At 42.9% G+C, this 19711-nt stretch overlaps 1 protein-coding gene across 3 annotated transcripts in view; it reads left to right on the top strand.

The window, feature by feature from the left end:
* Positions 1-19711, top strand: part of VTCN1 (V-set domain containing T cell activation inhibitor 1) — a 55126-nt gene that overhangs the window by 24883 nt on the left and 10532 nt on the right. For 2 of the 3 annotated variants that reach the window (XM_035700461.2, XM_025453396.3), the window contains exons 2-3: positions 5671-5735; positions 16835-17182. In XM_035700461.2, coding sequence (XP_035556354.1) covers positions 5671-5735; positions 16835-17182 — 413 coding nt within the window. The remainder of the gene's footprint in view (positions 1-5670; positions 5736-16834; positions 17183-19711) is intronic. The other variant, XM_035700462.2, reaches the window with a different exon arrangement.

Raw genomic sequence — 19711 nt, 5'->3', positions numbered from 1 at the left:
AATAGACACCTGTACTTGGGGCTCCCTCCCCAGAGAAACACATCTTAGGCTCACCTCTCCATGTACCCTCTGTTCCAGAAAACTCACTTGCTCATGGTACCTTCAGTCAGTGTCTCCTCAATAGTGTCTGTGCATTTTTACTTTTTTTTTTAAGATTCTATTTATTTATTCATGAAAGACACACAGAGAGAGGCAGAGACACAGGCAGAGGGAGAGGCAGGCTCCCCAGAGGAACCTGGGATCATGACCTGAGCGAAAGGCAGATGTGCAACTACTGAGCCACCCAAGTGCCCATTTCTGGGCATTTTTAATATCCCTGGAAGCTTCTGGCCCTACTGAGCTGTCTGCTTTGGCTGTCCGAGTCATCTCCCGATGTTCCAAGTGTTGTTTCTGTTAGTAGACTGATTACAAAGTCACGTAGGTTTTGAGTGCTCTGCCCTGAACCCTTTTTCTCCCCACAAGCCTGGCTCCTCTGCTGTGCGACTTTGTACAGCATGAGGCCTTTCTGGAACACACATAGCATGTCGTCACAGAAATGCCTAATTTCTTTCAAGGCAACAGCGGCAGAAGCAAAGACGTGGGAGGGAACCCAACAAGGCCATCTTCAGGTGGTATAGACGTGTTTGATGGAATCCAATTACCCACCCCATCCCCCTGCAAGGCTCTGAGTCCTGCAGCCCCTGAAAGCCCCTTCTCCCGGCCCAGAGCTCTGAGTGGGATGCTTGTGTCCTGACCCTGTCCAGGCAGCAGAAATACCACTTTTCTTTGGGTTTCGGGCTTAGAGAGACAGTCTGTAGCAGCATGAATTGGCTAAATATATTTCTCAATGAAGCCTTTCTCTTAACCTTCTCTGAAATTTGTTAATGGAAATACACTTTGAATTTCCCTATTTCACTCAGATTTAAAATACTTCCTACTCCCTGGGATTCCTGTGAGAATATGTTCCTCTCTTTACCAACGCCCTGCCCATATGTGTCTAGTATTATTGCAGTGCACAGGTGTGCATGTGCATGCATGTCTGTGCATGTTGTGTGTGCATGTTTGCATGTGTGCCTCTGCGTGTTGCATTGCATGTGTGTGTGTCTGTGTATGTTGTGTGTGCATGTGTGTCTGTGTATGCTGTGTGCGTGTGTGTCTGTGAATGTTATATGCCCTTGAATGCGTCCATGTCTGTTTATGTTGTGTGTGTCTGTGTATGTTGCATGTGCGTGCGTGTGTGTTTTATCTCAGCTATCCTGTAAGCTCCTTGAGGGCAGACCCTTCATCCCTATATGTCCTCCCTATTGCCTAGGAATGTCATTCACCCAATAAATACTTAATCAATGCTTCCTAAACAGATCCTCCAAAAGCATTGATTTTCCACCTGGGCCCTTCATAAGGTGTGTCTAATAAGTGTGCACTGTGAATTCCAATGCAGCGGTTAAAAGACAGTTTTTGCATTAAAAATGTCCCCGCAGCATCGTTATTGGAAATTATTCTGGAAAAGTAAAAACCAAAAAGCAATGTCAGAACACCTTATGCGAATATTTTATTCAACGTCTTAAAAAATTAATAAGCAGCAGACGGGAATTATTTAATTTGGCTGCTCTGGGCTCCTGCTTCCTTTTCCAAGGCTCTAGAGGTTGCACCGTTTCCCATGGGAATGGCAGTGCCGCGCCAAGCTCAAGGTGATGCCTGCTTAGAGAAATTGCTGAGAGACAATCAGAGAAACATGCGGGGCTGCGCTCCGCCTGGTCCCTTACCTCCACTGTCGCCTGCCTTCTTGTCCCCGGAGTGGCCAGGTATCTGTTCAGAGCCTTTGCTCTTCCTGAGAGAGAGGACAGCACATGCAAAGGCCAGCGGTGGGGGGATGCGCGATTCTTCGGGGCAGCTAGAGTGCAGAAACCCCGGGGAAGTGAGGGGAGGCAGAGGCTGGAAAGAAAGCAAAGTACCCCCTTTGAGAGGCCATCGAAGGACACATCAAAGAGTGAATCATTGGGACTTCTGGATGGTTCAGCAGTTGAGCATCTGCCTTTGGCCCAGGGCCTGACTCCGGGGTCCCAGGATCGAGTCCTGCATCGGGCCTCCTGCGGGGAGCCTGCTTTTCCCTCTGCCTGTGTCTCTGCCTTTCTTTCTGTGTCTCTCATGAATAAATAAATACAATCTTTTTTTAAAAAAAAGAAAGAAACAGTGAATTGTTATCACAGGGGAGAGAAGAAGACACTCAAAGTCTTAAGCAGAGGACGATTATGACTATAGTTCAGTTTTGGAATCATTCTTACAAAAAGCTCAGTAGTGGAGCGGGGAGGGGAGGGGGACGGTGTTAATCCCCAAACAGCACCACCAAGGAGACACATACTCTAACTTAGAAGCATGTGCTTGTTATGTAACCACAGCCGAGAAATAAGAAAGGGAAGAGCTGATATTTATGGAAGCTTCCCACATTCCGGGTACTATTCCAAGTGATTTTTACAAACCACTTCACTCGTGTTAGCATTGTGTTAACTCATTTAATCTGAACAAGAAGGAACGGGAAGTCACTCGACTGGAAGCGGTGGTGCCGTGGCTCCAACCTGCAGGCCTGGCCCAGAAGCCATGCTTGGGGCCTCAGCATATCTACCCTCCCTCTGATCCCTCCGGCTCCCACTTCCCGCTAGGTTGTCTCCCCTCACCGCTGTTGTATAGAAACTCTGAAGTCACCGTGAGGCTGGCAGTGTGAAGAGTGGGTAGGAGAGGTCCAGCCTGAGAACAAGGGAAACCGTTAGAACACTGTAAAAATGCTGGGGAGACATAGTGGTGAGTGGGGGGGGGCAGTGAAGACAGAAAGGAAGGGATGTCAGAGAAATTAAGGAGCTACTCAACGGTGCTTGATAATACAAAGGAGAAAATGCTCATTGGACACCAGCACTGAGCCTGGTGCAGGGTATTTTTGATATTTTTGATGTATCAAAATACTATTATGTTGCCATTATTACCAGATGGACTACTCCCCAGGGTTAAGGCATAGCTTTTTTTTTTTTTTAAGATTTTATTTATTCGTGAGAGACACAGAGAGAGGCAGAGACATAGGCAGAGGGAGAAGCAGGCTCCCTGTGGGGAAGCCAATGTAGGACTCGATCCCAGGACCCTGGGTTCAGTCCCTGAGCCAATGGTAGACTCTCAACCACGGAGCTACCCAGGTGCCCCTAAGTCATAGCTTTTAATAACAAACCTAAAGCCAACAGCTGCAGGTAGACTTGTTTATAGTAAAAAGCAATATATGAACAGCCCTTTATGGATATGCCACAACCACTGTCTAATTTGATCTTAAAACAACCCTTTGACATAAGTTTGCTAGGGCCGTTGTGACAAAGAACCACCGACCAGGTGGCTTAACCTGCAGAAATATGTTCTCTCGCCACTCTAGAGACTAGCAGCCCACTTGTCAGCAGGGTTGGTTCCTTTGCAGCGTCAGGGAGAGTCTGCTCCAGGTCCCCCACGAGCCTCTGGTGGTTTGTGGGCCATCTTGGTTGTTCCTCGGTTTGTAGATCTCTGCTTTCATCTTCATGAGTGTTTTCCCTGGGCATGTGAGTTTGTGAGTGTGAATGGTGTGTGTGTGTAGGTAAATTTCCCCTTTTTATAAGGACCCCAATCATATGGGACTAGGGGCCCACCCTACTCTGGTATGACTTCATCCAACGAATTACATCCTCAAAGACCCTATTCCTCAGTCAAGTGACCTTCTGAAGTCCTTGAGGTCAGCGCTTCAAAATATGAACTTTGGGCCACGGGGGACACACTTCAATCCCTGACGACCTAAGAGCGGGTAAAGCAGAAATTACTCCTATTGCCATTTTCAAGATGAAGAACCTGAGTCTCAGAGAGAAGTAGTTGGTCCACGGTAAGCAAGACACTGGTTCACAAATGCAAGTCCGCCCTCTGGCCCGGCAGTCAGAGGGAGCCAGATGGTGCCTCTTGCTCAACTTGTGTCGCTGTTCTCACCCACTTGGAGCAGTGAGAACTGAGGCTGCGTCGATGTACGGAAGGTGGTCAGATGTGTCTCCCCTTGGAATCAATGGCAGATACCCGATTGCTAAAAGCCTCGTTGGGCTTATTCCATTGCCGTCTCTCCAGCTGCACCTCGTGATGGCTTGACCTGCAGGGAAACTGTTGACTCAAAATTGTTTCTCCTAAGTCTGTTGTCTCTGTCCGGTGGGCCCTTCCCTGAGCCCAGGGCGGGGGGCGGGGGGCCAGTATGTGGTGTGCGGGTACAATGAGCCCATTCAGGGCAGAAAGTAAAAACTTCCTGGCTTCCCTTTGCTCTCTGTGGCATCATTCTTTGCCTCCCTGTGCGTCTCTTTTGTCTTGCTCTTGAGTAACATCGGTGTGGGTGTGGGGACTGTGTGAGTTGCCAGCAGTGAGCGAGTGTGGCCAAGGACACCTGCCTGGTGACTATGCACAAGGGCGGGCAGCGATGGGCCAGCTCCCGGGAACCCCTCTGCTGGGCACAGCAGCTCTGACCTTCTGTCCTGCTCAAGTCATTCTCAGCAGCTAAAGCTGGGGCCCCTCGAGGAGCCCAGGCCCGCCTGGAGGCAGCGGGCAGAGCTGGGCGTCTGCACTCATCTACTCCCTCCCCGACCAGCGCTGCGAATTAAGGGAAGATGCTTAATCTCCCTGTGTCATTTCCTCATCAGTAAAATGGAGATGATAAATTTGCTTGCCTCGCAAGGTTATTGAATAGATAAATGATATAATCCATAAATGGTGCCTAGAACAACATGTCTGCCAAGTAATTCTAGCACTTAGCAAATACAAACAATACTTTCTTCCCCCCCCCCCCCCAAATGTTATTTGTTACTTTGTTCATTGAAAACGGGCAGGATACATCTCCAGAAGCTAACCATGGTTGTGTCCGGATGATGTCATTGCAGGTTATTTTATTGTCCTTTTTTTTTTAAACTTCTTTGTATCTTCTAAATTTTCTGTAATAGATATGCATTCATTTAATTTTTATTTATTTTTTTAAGATTTTATTTATTTGATAGAGAGCGCATAAGCAAGGAGCGTGGCAGGCTGAGGGAGAGGGAAAAGCAGACTCCCCGCTGAGCAGGGGACCCTAGGATCATGACCCGGACTGAAGGCAGACACTTACCCAACTCAGCCACATTATAAATAAGCCAGGTGCCCTATTACTTTTTAAATAAGAGAAAACAAACTGCCACTGAGAATCTACAGGGTTGAGAGGGAACTAGGGATGAGAAGAAGGTACAGGCAAAAACATGACTGTCATCCTTAGTGGAGTGTAAAGTCGGTGGAAGGAGACAAGACAGGTAGATCATTGATGGGCATTAATGCTTTGTGTGGGCTGAGTACCTAGAACCCCTCCAGTGGCACCTGGCACTACAGAGATGTCATCAGTAGTGCCCCAACGATTTTGGTACATGGTCTCTCCCAACTTGGAAATAGGACAATCAGATGACACACGAACTCAGGTAAAAGGGTCACTCCTCTCATCTCTCCCAGCATCCCAGGGGGAAAGGGATTGTTGACAATTCCTTTCTGTGGCACCTCTTTATAGGAAGGGGCTTCTGGTGAAGACAGGCTGAGATGCTCCCTGTAGACCTCTGACAAATGACAGACACAAACCCTAGTCACAAAGTGGCATGTCAAGTGAAATGAAGAGTAATTTCCTGTTTCTCTATCTCTCCATAGCATTATTAGCGTCATCATTATTTTGGCTGGAGCCATTGCCCTTATCATCGGTTTTGGTATTTCAGGTATGTGATTTCTCGTGTTACCGTGACCCACTCACCCCTCACCATTACATTCCCGACTACTCCATGGGGTCAAATGGAAAGAGTGTGCTTGGACTCAGGAAACCCCAGAGCACACTGGTTCTTCTGCTTATTGACTCTGCTCTCTTCCTCCGGTATAGGTGGGGAAATGTCTACGTCACCAAGTAGCTGAGAGAACCAAATGGGATGATTATCAGAGTGTTCTCTCTACCAGTCAGTGTAGAAGAGGCCGCTCTGGTGTGGTGGGAAAGGGCTGTGGCTGAGCCATTCTATCAGTGGTTGGGCAGATGATTCCTGTGCAATGAAGCTTCCTCTGACACATCGAAGAGTTATCAGGTCTTTGCACACAGGGGTCTTAGGCAAAGAGAACACTGGTTATGATCACTGTTCATGTAGGGAACAGATGCCACCATGTGTGGATGGTGAGTTTCTGAGTGCAGCTGATGTCAGTGGCAGGAATACTCTTGTCTTTCCTCTTCTGTATGGACCATGTCTTGGAATCATCCATCATGGACATCACTTAATTAAGACATTAAGTGAGTTAGGCCAGCAGCTGTCTTCTCTGAGGCAAACTGTTTGCTCCATTTCCCCTAAACTGCCTGGCTTGGGCCAACATTTCTATTTTAACTTAGTCTGCAGCCAAAGTTGTCACATTATAACTTTAGTTTTTACGGTTCCACCTGCCTTTTCTCTCTGTCCCTCTCCTCTGATGTGAGTGTACTGCCACCATGTAGTGGCCACAGGCCTAAATGAAGAAAACTTATGATAGATGTGTTTGGCTAGAAGAGGCATTATCACTTTTCCTCACTTTATCAAAAATAGCTATTTTGGAGCACCTGGCTGCCTTAGTATAGCACGTGACTCTTGATCTTGGCATGGTAAGATTGAGCGCCATGTTGGATGTGGAGATTACTTAAAAAATAAGATAAAAATATATATTTTAAAAGGGTATTTTTGTCTTTAATCCATTTTTCAATGGGATTATCTTTTTCTTTTTGATTTGTAGGAATTCTTTATATATTTTGAGTGCAATTTGGTTTATATGCATTGTAAAATCTTGTCTTCTACTCTATGGTTTGCTTTTTCACTCTATTTTTTTTTATTTTTAAAAAATAATTATTCATTTGAAAGAGAGAGAGAGAGCATGAGCAGAGGGGAGGAGAGGAGCAGAGGGAGAGGGAGAAGCAGACTCCTAATGAACAGAGAGCCCAATGCAGGGCTCGATCTCAGGACCCCAGGATTATGACTTGAGCCAGGGGCATACACTTAACTGACTGAGCCACCCAGGCACCCTTTTTCACTCTCTCAGTGATGTCTTTCAATGAGCAAAAGCTCATAATTTTAACCTCGTCCACTTTATCCATCTTTTCCTTTATACTGGATCTTCTCATAATCTGTTTGGCTAAGAAGCATTTGCCTATCACAAGGTTATGAAGGTTTTTTCCAGGTTATCTTATAGAATCTTCCCTGTTTTACCGTTCACATTTATATCTTATATTAAGCATCCAGAATTCATTTTGCGTATTGTGCAAGATAGTGGTCAAGATTCACATGTTCCATATGGCTCTCTAGTTGACCAAGCACCATTTGTTAAAAATACTGTCCCTCTCCCACTTCTCACCAAGTGCCATTTTTGTCATAAATCAGGTATCTAAATGTGTATGGATCTGTTTCTGAATGTACTAGCCTGTTTCATTCTAATATCCCTTTCTAATTCATTTTCTTTTTTACGTTATCTCTTTATTCCTAATCTTGGGCATTTTGTGTGTGTGTGTGTGTGTGTGTGTGTGTGTGTGTGTGTCTCATCTTAAAGGTTTATGAGGTTTATGAGGTCAACAGTAGCTTTGAAAGAACCAGGTTTACGTTTGATTTTTACTTTCTCTGATTGTTTTCCTACTAATTTTGGCTTTTATCTTTACCGATGTCTTTCTGCTTTGTTTTGCTGTCTTTTAACCCTTTCTTCTAAAATCTTAAAATAAGCACTTTGTAAAAGAGTATGTCCAAGAAAGCCAATAAATAGCTTTTAGTAGATACTGTCATTCAGTTTTCCAAAATGATTGACTAATTTACTCTTCACCAGAAGTGTATGAACGATCCAGTGCTCCATGTCCTCACCAACACTCAATATGGTTGAATCTTGTTGTTCCTATTTCCCAATGACAGAGGAGACTGAGTACATGTTCATATGAGAAACATAATGTTGATTGACAGAGCCAGACACTAAGCAGTACATTCTGGAGAATTCCATGTATGTATAGTTCAAAAACAGCTAAATGAATCTGTGCTATTAGAAAGGCAGGGGAAGAAGGAGGAGGTAACCATTAGGAGGAACATGAGGGGACTTTGGGGGATAGTAAAGTTCTAGTTCTTGGTGTAGGTTGTAGTTACATGGAATGAAATTGTGATAATTCTTCAAACTGCATAGTTATGATGTGTATATTTTTATGTATAGATGCTATACTTGAATACACTCATATATATACAGATATATTACAAATATATTTTATAAAATATGTGTATATATGTTTGTGGAAATAAAATATTGACTGATAAAGCAAATATTTAGGGCTAACTTTTAAAGATATCAATGCATACATTTTGGTGCCTTCCTCGTTTGGTTCTAACTTTTCTTTAGTTATAATTTACCCTATTCTGGATCTTATATATCACTTTGAATTAAAAGCCTAGAGTTTGGGATTCCTGGGTGGCTCAGCAGTTTAGCGCCCGCCTTTGGCCCGGGGCGTGATCCTGGGGTCCTGGAATCAAGTCTCGCATTGGGCTCCCTGCATGGAGCCCGCTTCTCCCTCTGCCCGTGTCTCTGCCTCTCTCTCTCTCTCTCTCTGTCTCTCATGAGTAAATACATAAAAATCTTAAGAAAAAAAAAAGCCTAGTGTTTGTCTTTCACTCTGAATCTTAATAACTGACCTTTTTTGGGCTTAGGGCTAAATGGCTTGGCATCAGAGCCCAAAAGTATCTTTTGCTTGTCGGTGGCTTTGACTACCCTAGCAAGACTTTTCACATTGTCCCAGCTTCTCCATGAAAGTCAATGTTTTGGGAGGCCTGGGCGGCTCTGTGGTTAAGCGTCTGCCTTCAGCTCAGGGCGTGATCCTGGCGTCCCGGGATCAAGTCCCACATCAGGCTCCCTGCATGGAGCCTGCTTCTCCCTGTGTCTCTCATGGACAAATAAATAAAATCTTAAGGAAAAAAAGTCAACATTTTGCCACTCATACTTTTTCCTGTTACGTAACTATAGGGACCTTGAGTATGTAACTCAGCTCCCAGAAGAGGATGTTCAGAGGGTACTCCCTAAGTGCTTTTTGAATGGACAAGTGAATGGATGCTTGGAGAGGCAAATACATAAATAAAAACAAGTCTACTCAGTAGACTTGCTACTCAGCAATATTCCACCAATAATATTAAAACCCTACTACCAATGAAGAGGTTTTCTGCCTCCTTCCTATTTCACGGGGTAAAAGCTGATTATGGATAAATTGGGCTGTTTGGATAAAATGAGCTATTAATTCAACACTCTAGTTGGATTTTTCTCAATTGCTTTTATTAAAAAGACTATATAACCCTTACCTGAGAGCATCATATTATCACACTTCATATAAATTCAAAAAATGTTAGCTGGCTTAGTACACAAGGTAGTGAAATTAAGGAAATGGCATTACGAAGGTGATGATGATATCTTTTGAATCCTTCCTATGTGCACCTCACTGTACTAAATAACTCTACATAATTATCTGATTTACTATTCACAAGAAATAAGAGATAAGTATTATTACTACATCCTGATAAGTACTCACCCAAGGTTGCACACAGCTAACAGGTGGGACAGTTGTTTCAAGCCCTGCTAATTTGCTTCAGAACCCACACTCCTCCCTGCCAACCTGTGCCAATAATAACATTCCTACAGAGTTGTGGCAGAGAAGGTTGTTTTCTGATTTGCCTTGAAGGCATTATTCCTGAGACTATAGCTTTTAAAGACAGAGATATTTCTAAGTACAGAAAAAAATTATATTTCTTTGAAACTCTCCTTGGGCCATTTATGCCATCTCCTCATAGCCATCCTACTCCTTATACGTACCAAATATGGACACTACAAAACATAAAATGCGTTTGAGGTAGACTGTTTGGAACAGAGGTGGAGAGGCACCCATTAACCCCTGGGCATAGGACAGCCTTTGTGGATGACACCCTTTGAGGAGGAGGGAGATAGGTAGAAAGGCCCCTGACCCTATTTAGCCCAGTCCTGTGCTATCACTCCCTCCCTGGATGACTTCAGAAAGCTCTGTGTAATGGAAGAGTTTAGGAATCAGACAGAGACATTCTAATCTCAGGCCTGACACTAACTGTATGTCCTTTGGGACATAACTTCCCAAAAATAGTTTCCTCACTGGTAAAATAGTCAGAGTCATTGTGGGAATTAAATGAGAAAAGTGTTTGTGAAGTTCCTGGCACGTGAGATAGTAAATGGCTAGTATTGTTTTTTATATGGATGGCATCGGTGCTTAATAATCATTTGTTATGATTAATGCATGTATATAGCACTTCCTAAAACTTGCACAATTTCCTGGCCACACCAGGGCTGGCTTCCTCTGAAGTTAGAGAGGCTGGGGCAGGAAGCCACAGGACACTGCCTCCTAATAAATGCTGCTGCATCTTTGGACACTGGATAAGCCAAGCAGGCATGTGCTTATGGCACCCAAACAGTAGACTTAACAAATTGTTTGAAAAATATTTGAGAGAAAGAGCAAGATTTTTGTTTTAATTGTAGTCATCTCAGAAACGGCTGTTGGCCTTTCTTATTTTTATTTTGTGGTTTTCAATTGCTTTTATTTTTACATAAGGTGGGGATACCAATCTCTGCCTATCTCAGTCTGGCCACTGAGATCAGCAAGACATTGTAGAAAGAGGACAGGCTTAGTTCCAGACGAGATTGCGTTTGATACTATCTTCACTGCTTGCTAGATATGGGGCTGTAGGCAGCCATTTACTCCCATGGAGCCTCTTCCTCCTCATTTATTAAATGGGCATAATGGTAATTCTTACCTCTCATGGTTCTTGGCAGGCTTAAAACAAGTCACTATACCTGAAGCACTTAGTATAAAGTGTTTCCTTTCCTCCTGGTGCTCTGATCTGCAGTCTTTCCAAAGGATTCTAGTTCATAACAGCTATCGATAACATTAAGACTTAACATAGGGCAGGGCGGGTACTGTTAAGCTCTTTACCTACCTTGCATCATCCGTCCTTTCAGGGATCAACGGAGGGGGCTGCTACTATCATTAACATCTTCATTTTACAGATGAAAAACGATTTGCCCAAGGTCACATATCCAGGAAGTGGCACAGCTATAACTTGAACCCAGACAGCCTGATATCCATTCTCAAATACCAGCTGCTTCCCACATTGTTCCTTCATCTAGCCTGGCCCAGCATCCTTCCGAATTTCTTCTCGTGGAAACAACTGCTATCTCCAAACCTCTTCTCTTCTCTGGCAAGAGCGGTGCTCAAGTTGGTGTCAGTTTAAAACTACCTGTTACCACCTTTACGCCCTGTGCTGTGGTGTCCTTCTAGACAGCTGGGTTCCAGCCCACCCTGAGCGACCATTGTTTGAAAGGCTCTAGGATGCTCTCTGTGCTGCTGGAATGTATAGCACTTGCCTTACTGAGCCATTTCAGAAGATAGTTCATTTCCCAGGCTTTATCCAGTGGTACTGGGACATCCCAGATTCATAGTTTCTGTAAAGAATCCTTGCCTTGACAGAATTACCTGTAATCTCACATTCCAAGAAATTTCTGCTCCTATGGCACTGGGCAATGGAATAGTCCTCCCCCTGTGTGAAAAAAAAAAAAAAAAAACACTCAGATTTTGGCTTGCTCCTCTTTTATGGCGCCTCTTTTCCCATGCAAGTCAGAGCTGTCATAGTGATTAAACCTCAAGGGCTAGAGAGTACATTTTCAGTAAGTAGCTGGGTCTTCCAACTTCAAAGTACAAATCTGTGACTGTTTCAATTAACAGAATTCTCTATCAATAGATAACTGCTTCAAACCCACCTCCTAGAGCCCTTTTATCCTTTGGCTCACCAAATTACACAAGAGCCACTGGTGGTTAAGAGATTGGAGAATCCTACCAGGCCAGATTATGTTTCCTAGAACATAGCTTTTTGAGCTAGTATTTGTTTGTGAGTTTGAATACAGATTTCTTTCTTTTTTTTTTTTTTTTTGAGAAGAAATATGTATATGGTGTTGCTTGTTAATTAAATTTCATTGAATCACTTTTGATCATTGTTTATTCACCTAAAAAGTGTTTATTGATTGCTTTTTGGGTGCAATGGCTAGGTCCTCCTGGTTTTTTAAGTTCTAGATAGTTTTTTATTCCTCTTTTTGATTTGATGAGGGGAGGATTTAATCATTATACTCCTTCCATCTGTCACATCTTTAATGCAACCTTAAATGGGCTAGAGCCTGTAGCAGGTCCCTGGGGTACTCCACACTTGCCTACTTTCAATCATTAAATTCTCTAAGAGATATTCCAGCAAATTCTCTACCTTTGGGCTCAGGGCCAACACATTAAAATTAATTCGGTAGCAAAATTACCAAACTAAGATATGTCATTACCATTTCATTCCCCCCATAAACTGTGTTAATCATGTATGTTTTCTGAAAAGTAATTTTTCAATTCCACTTTAATGGCACTTTATAAACTACCATCAGATTTATTCTTGTTCTAACACAGTTACATTTACTCCAAGATTTTATTGAGAATCTCTGCATTTTCATTGCCGCCTTTTTCAATGGCTCCCATTTCTCCAAAATTTAGATGTGATAATCCTGCCGAATGTTTCTTACTCCCACAATCCTTTTGGATAGAACCATTATCTCAAACAGTGCCTTGGTTTCTAATGATTTCCATTCATTCATTTATTCATTCACTCAACAAGTGCTATTTTTCTTTGTAGAAATGTGGCACTAAACACTCGTCTTACTTGACTCAGGCTGCCATAACAAAACATTATAGACCGGGTGGCTTAAAAAAAAAAAAAAAACAGAAATTTATTTTCTCACAGTTTTGGAGGCTGGAAAGTCCTCCCCAGGCTTCAGGTGGCCTCACCTCTAAGGCACCATCTGTGGCCTTCTGTCTGGCCTGTTGAAACAGAGGCAATGGCCCCATCCTTTGAAACCAAGGACATTTCAAGGAGCCCTAAGGATCTCTCAACCACCTTTAGGGTTATTCTTCCCTTTTCTGGAAGAATAGCACACATTTATGGCTAGATAGCTCTACTGTCCTGTCCTGCAGGATCTAAGAAATCTGACAGCCTTCCATCATTTTGCCTCATTTTTTCTATTCCCTTTAATTTCTCTGTTCCCGTTTGGTACTGCTGCTGATGGTATTCCTCTATTCCTGGCTTCTGCTGAGGTGGCTGATTAAGCCTAGGAGTAGCACCTATGTTCCTCTTTATCATATGGCTGAGCAGCCACACTCTTAGTGTTCTCTTCCAAACAGAGTTCTCATTTTTTGCAATTTGGATAGGTTGAGAATTTTCCAAATCTTCAAGTTATGGTTCTTTTTTTTTTTTTTAATTTACTTATTTAGTTACTTATTTAGAGAGAGAGAGAGAGAGAGAACATGTGGGCACCCATGAAGGGTGGGAAGCAAAGGGGGGAGGGAGAGAAATCCTCAAGCAGACTCCCTGCTCCCTGCTGAACAGAGAGCCCGACACAGGGCTCAATCCCAGGACCCTGAGATCATGACCTGAGTGGAAACCAAGAGTCAGCTGCCTAACTGAGCCACTCAGGCCTCCCTGGTTCTTTTTTACTTAACAATCTCTTCTTCAATCCATCTCTCTTCTTTCCCACACTTTATATAAGCAGTCAGGAGTAACCAAGATACTCCTTCAAACCTTTGCTAGGCATCTTAGCTAAATATCGAATTCCATCACTTGTAAATTCAACCCTCCACAAAACACTAGAACATAGTTCAGCCAAGTTCTTTGCCACTTTATAACAGGATGGCCTTTCCTCTAGTTTCCAATGACCTGTTCCTTGTTTCCATCTAAGCCCTCACCAGAATCTCCCTCAACGTCCCTATTTCTGGCATATACCTTAAAACGTTTCCAGCCCCTACCCATTACCCAGTTCCAAAGCCTCTTCTTAGGTATCACTTCTCAGTACCAAAATTTGTATTAGTCAGGGTTATCCAGAGAAACAGAATCAATAGGATTGTGTGTGTGTGTGTGTGTGTGTGTGTGTGTGTGTGTGATGAGAGAGAGAAAGAGAGAGAGAGATTTAGAAGGAATTGGCTCACATGATTATGGAGGCCGAGAAATCCCAAGATCTGTTATCAGCAAGCTGAGATGCAGATGGTTTAGTTCCAATCTGAGTCCAGAGGCTTGAGAATCAGGAAAGCCAATGGTGTAGTTCCAGTCCCAAAACTGGCAGGCTCAAGATCCAAGAAGACAGTGTGTTTCAGTTCTAGTCCAAAGGCAGGATAAGACTAATGTCCCAGCTGAAAGCAGTTATGTGGTAGGAGTTCCCTCTTAGGCTTTTTATTCTATTCAGGTCTTCCACTGATTGGATGAGCCCCCCCCCCCCCATATTAGGGAGGGTGATCTACTTTACTCGGCCTACTGATTAAATGTTAATCTTACCCAGAAACATCCTCACAGATACCTCAGAATGTTTGACCAAATGTCTGGGCACCCCATGGCCCAGTCAAGTTGACACATAAAATCAACCATCATAGCATTATAGGATTTACAAAAACCATTAAGACAGTTTCTGTCCTTGGAAAGCTTACAAATTTGTTCTGGGGACAGACGACACACAAGGTAGAAGGAGACAGCTGCTATAATAAAGGCAAGGGAAAGTGTTATGGGAGAGTAGAGAATATATTAATTTTGTCTTGGCAGATCAAAAGAGGGTTTCATGCAAGGGCTGCCATCTGAATAGCCTTGAATATAAGTAGAATTTGGATAACCGGTGATGAAGGAGAGGAGGAAACTATAAATTGTAGGTGCAAGATGAACGGGGGTGTGAAGATGCATAGTATAATTGTATAACCAGTACTAGCCTGGAATGTTTTAGATATTAGTCTATCAAGTAAAAATAATTGAAAAGCAAATTAAATCTTTAAAGTAGTGTTCAAGAAAATGCCAAGACAGGGGATGGGATGTGTTGCATTCATATTATACAGCAAAACTTCATACTATCCTCCTCTTTCGTAATTCCTCTCCCAAATCTCCCACATGAATGACCACCACGCATGGCAGCTGCTCCAAAGTCTCTCTTCTCCCACACTCTAATGCCCTCATAACATCCTCCTATAATTTTCCTGCCATCAGTAACTCTGTTTTTTCTAATATAAATCCATCTGGCTCAGTTTCTCCAGGGCTGTCCCTCATCCATTACCTTCACCTACTTTCCAAAGGACTAGGAGCCAATTAGTTCCAATCCCTGAGGGGCAAGAAGAGGTGAAATGCTAAGGATATCCTTATGTTCATAATGTTTCTTTCTGAAATCTGAAAAATATCATGTATACTTTGCTTACGTATTTTTCCAGCGAAGGCAGAAAATGAATAAATCACTTGATATACATAAACAGTAGAGACTATGAAAGGATGTAGCAGGAAATGAGACTGGAAAGGTGGCAAGAAGAGCTAATATCTACGGGGCAATCACCGTGTGCCATGCAGTATTTATACCATGTAGCATTTAGCTTTGAAGGCCATGCTGGTTCGTCTGAACTTTAGTCCACAGCCCTTGGGAACCATGAAGGATCAGTGATTATAAAACTGACATGTCCAAATTGTGTTTTAAGGTCTACCTGTAGGATTAATGCAATTTTACAAAATAGAGTGGATGGAGGCAAGAATGAGAGGCAGGAATACCAATAAGGAAGCTAAGAAGTACAGTTGAGAAGTACCCAAGACTCATCAGTTTGGACTTCTGGGGTTGTAAGAAGGAGAGATTTGTGCAGACTGTTTTAAGATAGTGTTGTTTAAAGGTTACTCAGTGGAAACTAGACTTGAAAACTCTCAGGATCTAAGACAGCTCTAGGGATGGAGGACTCTCTTCATCTTTCTCTCTCATGTCCTCTCCCACACACTTCTTTGTAACTGTTCCACTCTCCTCTTGGACTCAGATACCCCTCCTCTCCTTCACTTCACATCCAATCACAGGAGGAGCCTCTCACGAAGATTCAGTTAATTAAATCACCTCTCTAGACATTCCCAGTCAGCAGCCTTCAATGAGGAAAGAACAGTTGGCTAATTCCTCACAGTCTGCTCAGGCCATCCACTGGGCAAGTCAGGGAGAGGCCGTGGACATGGCTGGCATAATTTATATTTCTATTACTGGTATGTTTGGAGAGGAGAGGCTGGCTTCTATCTTAAGCCAAAAATCAATTTAATTAATTCTTCATTATACCATTGCTTGCACTATAACCTTAACCACGTCACTTATCTCGTCTTTGCTTTGGTTTCTTCATTCATTCAAATGGAATACAAGAAACCCCACTTTAGAATTTAGCATTCTTCCGAACTGCTGGCCACATTTAGTTAACATGAGGTTTCACTTCTGTGCCACTTCTGGTTAACTAAGAATAACAATACCTTATGTGTGTAATTACAGTTTGCAAATCAAGTTCACATCCATTTGATTTGATCCACACAAGAACCCTTCCTTTAAGGTAGGTAAGACAGATATCATTACCTCCATTTTTTGAGACCCAGAGAGGTTACATGACTTATTCAAGGTCATACAGCTATCAAGTGACAAAGCCAGGACTTGAATTCTCATCTTCAAACTCAAAGTTCAATGTGTTCTCCCCTTGTTTCCTCTCAAGGCTTGGGTTGCTTGTTCTCAAAGAGCAGATCTCCTCTAGATATCAAGGCTGCTGTCTTCTTGTTCTTTCTATCCTTATTTCTTCTTCTTTTTTTAATGCCTCTCCTGTTCTTCTATATTTCTAATATAATACAGTATAATACAGAAGTCTCTGTTCGGAATTTAGTAATGAGGGGTTTGGTTGTCGACATTCCAAAATTTCCCTTGGCATTGACCCTTGCTTCCTGAATTACAGGGAGACACTCCATTACAGTCACCACTCTCACCTCCGCTGGAAACATTGGGGAGGATGGAATCCTGAGCTGCACTTTTGAGCCTGACATCAAACTTTCTGATATCGTGATACAGTGGCTGAAGGAAGGTGTTATGGGCTTGGTGCATGAGTTCAAAGAAGGCAAAGACGACCTGTCAGACCAAGATGAAATGTTCAGAGGCCGGACAGCAGTGTTTGCTGATCAAGTGATAGGTGGCAATGCCTCTCTGAGGCTGAAAAATGTGCAACTCACAGATGCTGGCACCTATAAATGTTACATCATCACCTCCAAAGGCAAAGGGAATGCTAACCTTGAGTATAAAACTGGAGGTGAGTTACTTTTGGAAAGAGGGAAAGAGAGTACCCAAAGGTAATTGGGGCTAAAGACCATGGGTTGCTGCTGAAATATGTTATGGTTATGACTGATCCATAAGACATAGACCATTCTGGCAGCAGCCATTCTTGCCATCCAACACCTGCACCAACTCCAAAAATAGCTCCCTATAAGATTAGGTCTTCTCTTCTGGATTTTTCAGGTATACCCTTTTCTGGATTTTCAGGTATATTCCCTGAAATATTTTGCCAAAATAAACGTGGTCTCTTTTATGGTAACCTTGGTTATTGCTAGTAAGAGAAAACTGATCTGGCCTGAGACTTTTCTATGCTAAGTGGACCCTGGCCCAAGTCTGAAATCAGTACCTCCAGGGACTCATGTGAGTGGAACCCATTTTAGGAGAAGTTCAAAAGGAACTAACCAAAAACAATATTGTTCTATAAACTTACTAATCCTCTTCCAGTGAAATCCACCCTTCCTTATTAACTCAGCTTGGTGAATTTATGTATAAGGAACTCAGATAGGTATTGAGAGGAATAAAAAGATGATTAAGAAAACTAGGTGACTGTCCCACTTCTTGCAGAGCTCACAGTACACAACTTATAGAGTTGCGGGCTGGGGCAGAGATAAGAAAAATAGGTAATGATAGGTAATAATAGGTAATAATAATTGGTCAAGTCCATCAAATGCTTTTAAAAGAAATATAGAGTGATTTGGGGATTCAGAGAGATTCACCCAAATGCATCGGGAAGGAAGGGATAGAAGAATCCCCACAAAGAATTCGGCATTTGAGAAAGGCCTTTGCAAGATAGGCAGAAAGTATCCTGAGGCCTCCTGGCCTACACCAGTCTGCAGAGGCCTTTCTTGGACACTTCATAACGTGTGTTTCTATGATGGAAAGCACAGACCTAGAGCCAGAACTAGGCAAGTACTAGGGCCTTGGCAAAGCAGCCTCACCAAGACTCAGTTTCTTCACCTTAAAACAGGGACTAGCAGGGTCACATCAAAGGGACACTGGAGCCATCTGAAAGAGCTTCCAGTGGCAAAGCTAGAACAATTCGAACAACAAAATAAACTGCATAGTATTAAATGAAAACTGCAGGTATAAAATACACATGAATCCATACTTCCATAAATACAAGCAAGCTGATACAAAGCGTCTTCACAGATGAACTCCAAATAATGCACTCAGATCTCCCTACTCCAGGAGGTGGAGCTTAGTACTTCCTCCCTCCCCCATAATCACACTCTGGGTGTGTTTTTCTTAGTGAAGTCCAGCTTCCAGAGAACCCTGGCAAGCACTGCCTCAGCCAGGTGATCAAAGTTAACATTATCAGTGATAAGTCATATTGACAGTATGCATTCTGATGTGATATGATGAGAAGGGCACTTTTTCTCCTATGCCTTCCTCTTCAAAACCCATAGCATCAATCTAATCATGAGAAAAACCTCAGACAAATTCCAATAGAGGGGCACCCTACAAAATACCTGACCTGTACCACTCAAACTATCAAGATCATGGAAAGGACGGAAAGATCGAGAAACTCTCACAGATCAGAGGGACCCAAGAGGACATGCCAACTCAATGCAATACAGGATCCTGGGACAGATAAAGGACATTAGTGGAAAAACTGCTAAAATACAGATAAAGTTTGGAGATGAGTTAATAATTATATACCAACGATGGTTTCTCAGTTTTGACAAATGTACCATGGTTGTTTAAGATGTTCATATTAGGGAAAGCTGTGAGGTGTTTATAAGAACTCTCTGTTCTATCTTGGCAACGTTTCTATAAATCTAAAATTATTCCAAAATTAAAAGCTTATTTTTTATTTTATTTATTTATTATTTATTTATTCATTCATGAGAGACACATACAGAGAGAGAGAGAGAGGCAGACACATGCAGAGGGAGAAGCAGGCTCCCTGCAAGGAGCTCGACATGGGACTCTATCCCTGGTCTCCAGGATCATGCCCTGGGCCGAAGGCAGGCACTAAACCGCTGAGTCCCCCGGGCTGCCCAAAAGCTTATTTTTAAAATGGTGATTATAATAGATATCCCTAGAACTGCTATGAGGATCAAATGAAATAATGTCTGGAATTTAGTACCTGGCACGGAGCCCACCCTCAATAAATGGTGGTTCATTGTCACGTAAAGGTAATTCCTTACATCATCTCCTAGGAGCTCATTCCCTGCCTGCATGAGTCTCATCTCCTCTGCTAGGGCAAAGCAAAGGCTTTCCTTTCACCACTCACTCCATTCCAGCACAGTCCCAGGCAAAGGAAAGTGCTAAATAAATTAATTAATTGGATCTTGCCATTTGTCATAGTAAGGATTTTATAGTCAAAAGTTCAGGCCTTAACATTTTCCCACAAATATCTCATTGCCTGGATATTAGAGGAAGCTAGTCTTAAATTCATTTAGTCTTCAAGTTCATTTACCTCCCCAATAAGGAGGATTATCTTAGAAGAAAACAAATGACTGTCTCTACTCCTGGATACCAGGGCTGGAGTCTCCACCCAACC

Source organism: Canis lupus, chromosome 17 (genome assembly GCF_003254725.2).
Source record: "Canis lupus dingo isolate Sandy chromosome 17, ASM325472v2, whole genome shotgun sequence".
NCBI classification, from domain to species: Eukaryota; Metazoa; Chordata; class Mammalia; order Carnivora; family Canidae; genus Canis; species Canis lupus.
The sequence above is the reverse complement of the archived record's forward strand: the minus strand, read 5'-3'. Positions and strand labels throughout refer to the sequence as shown.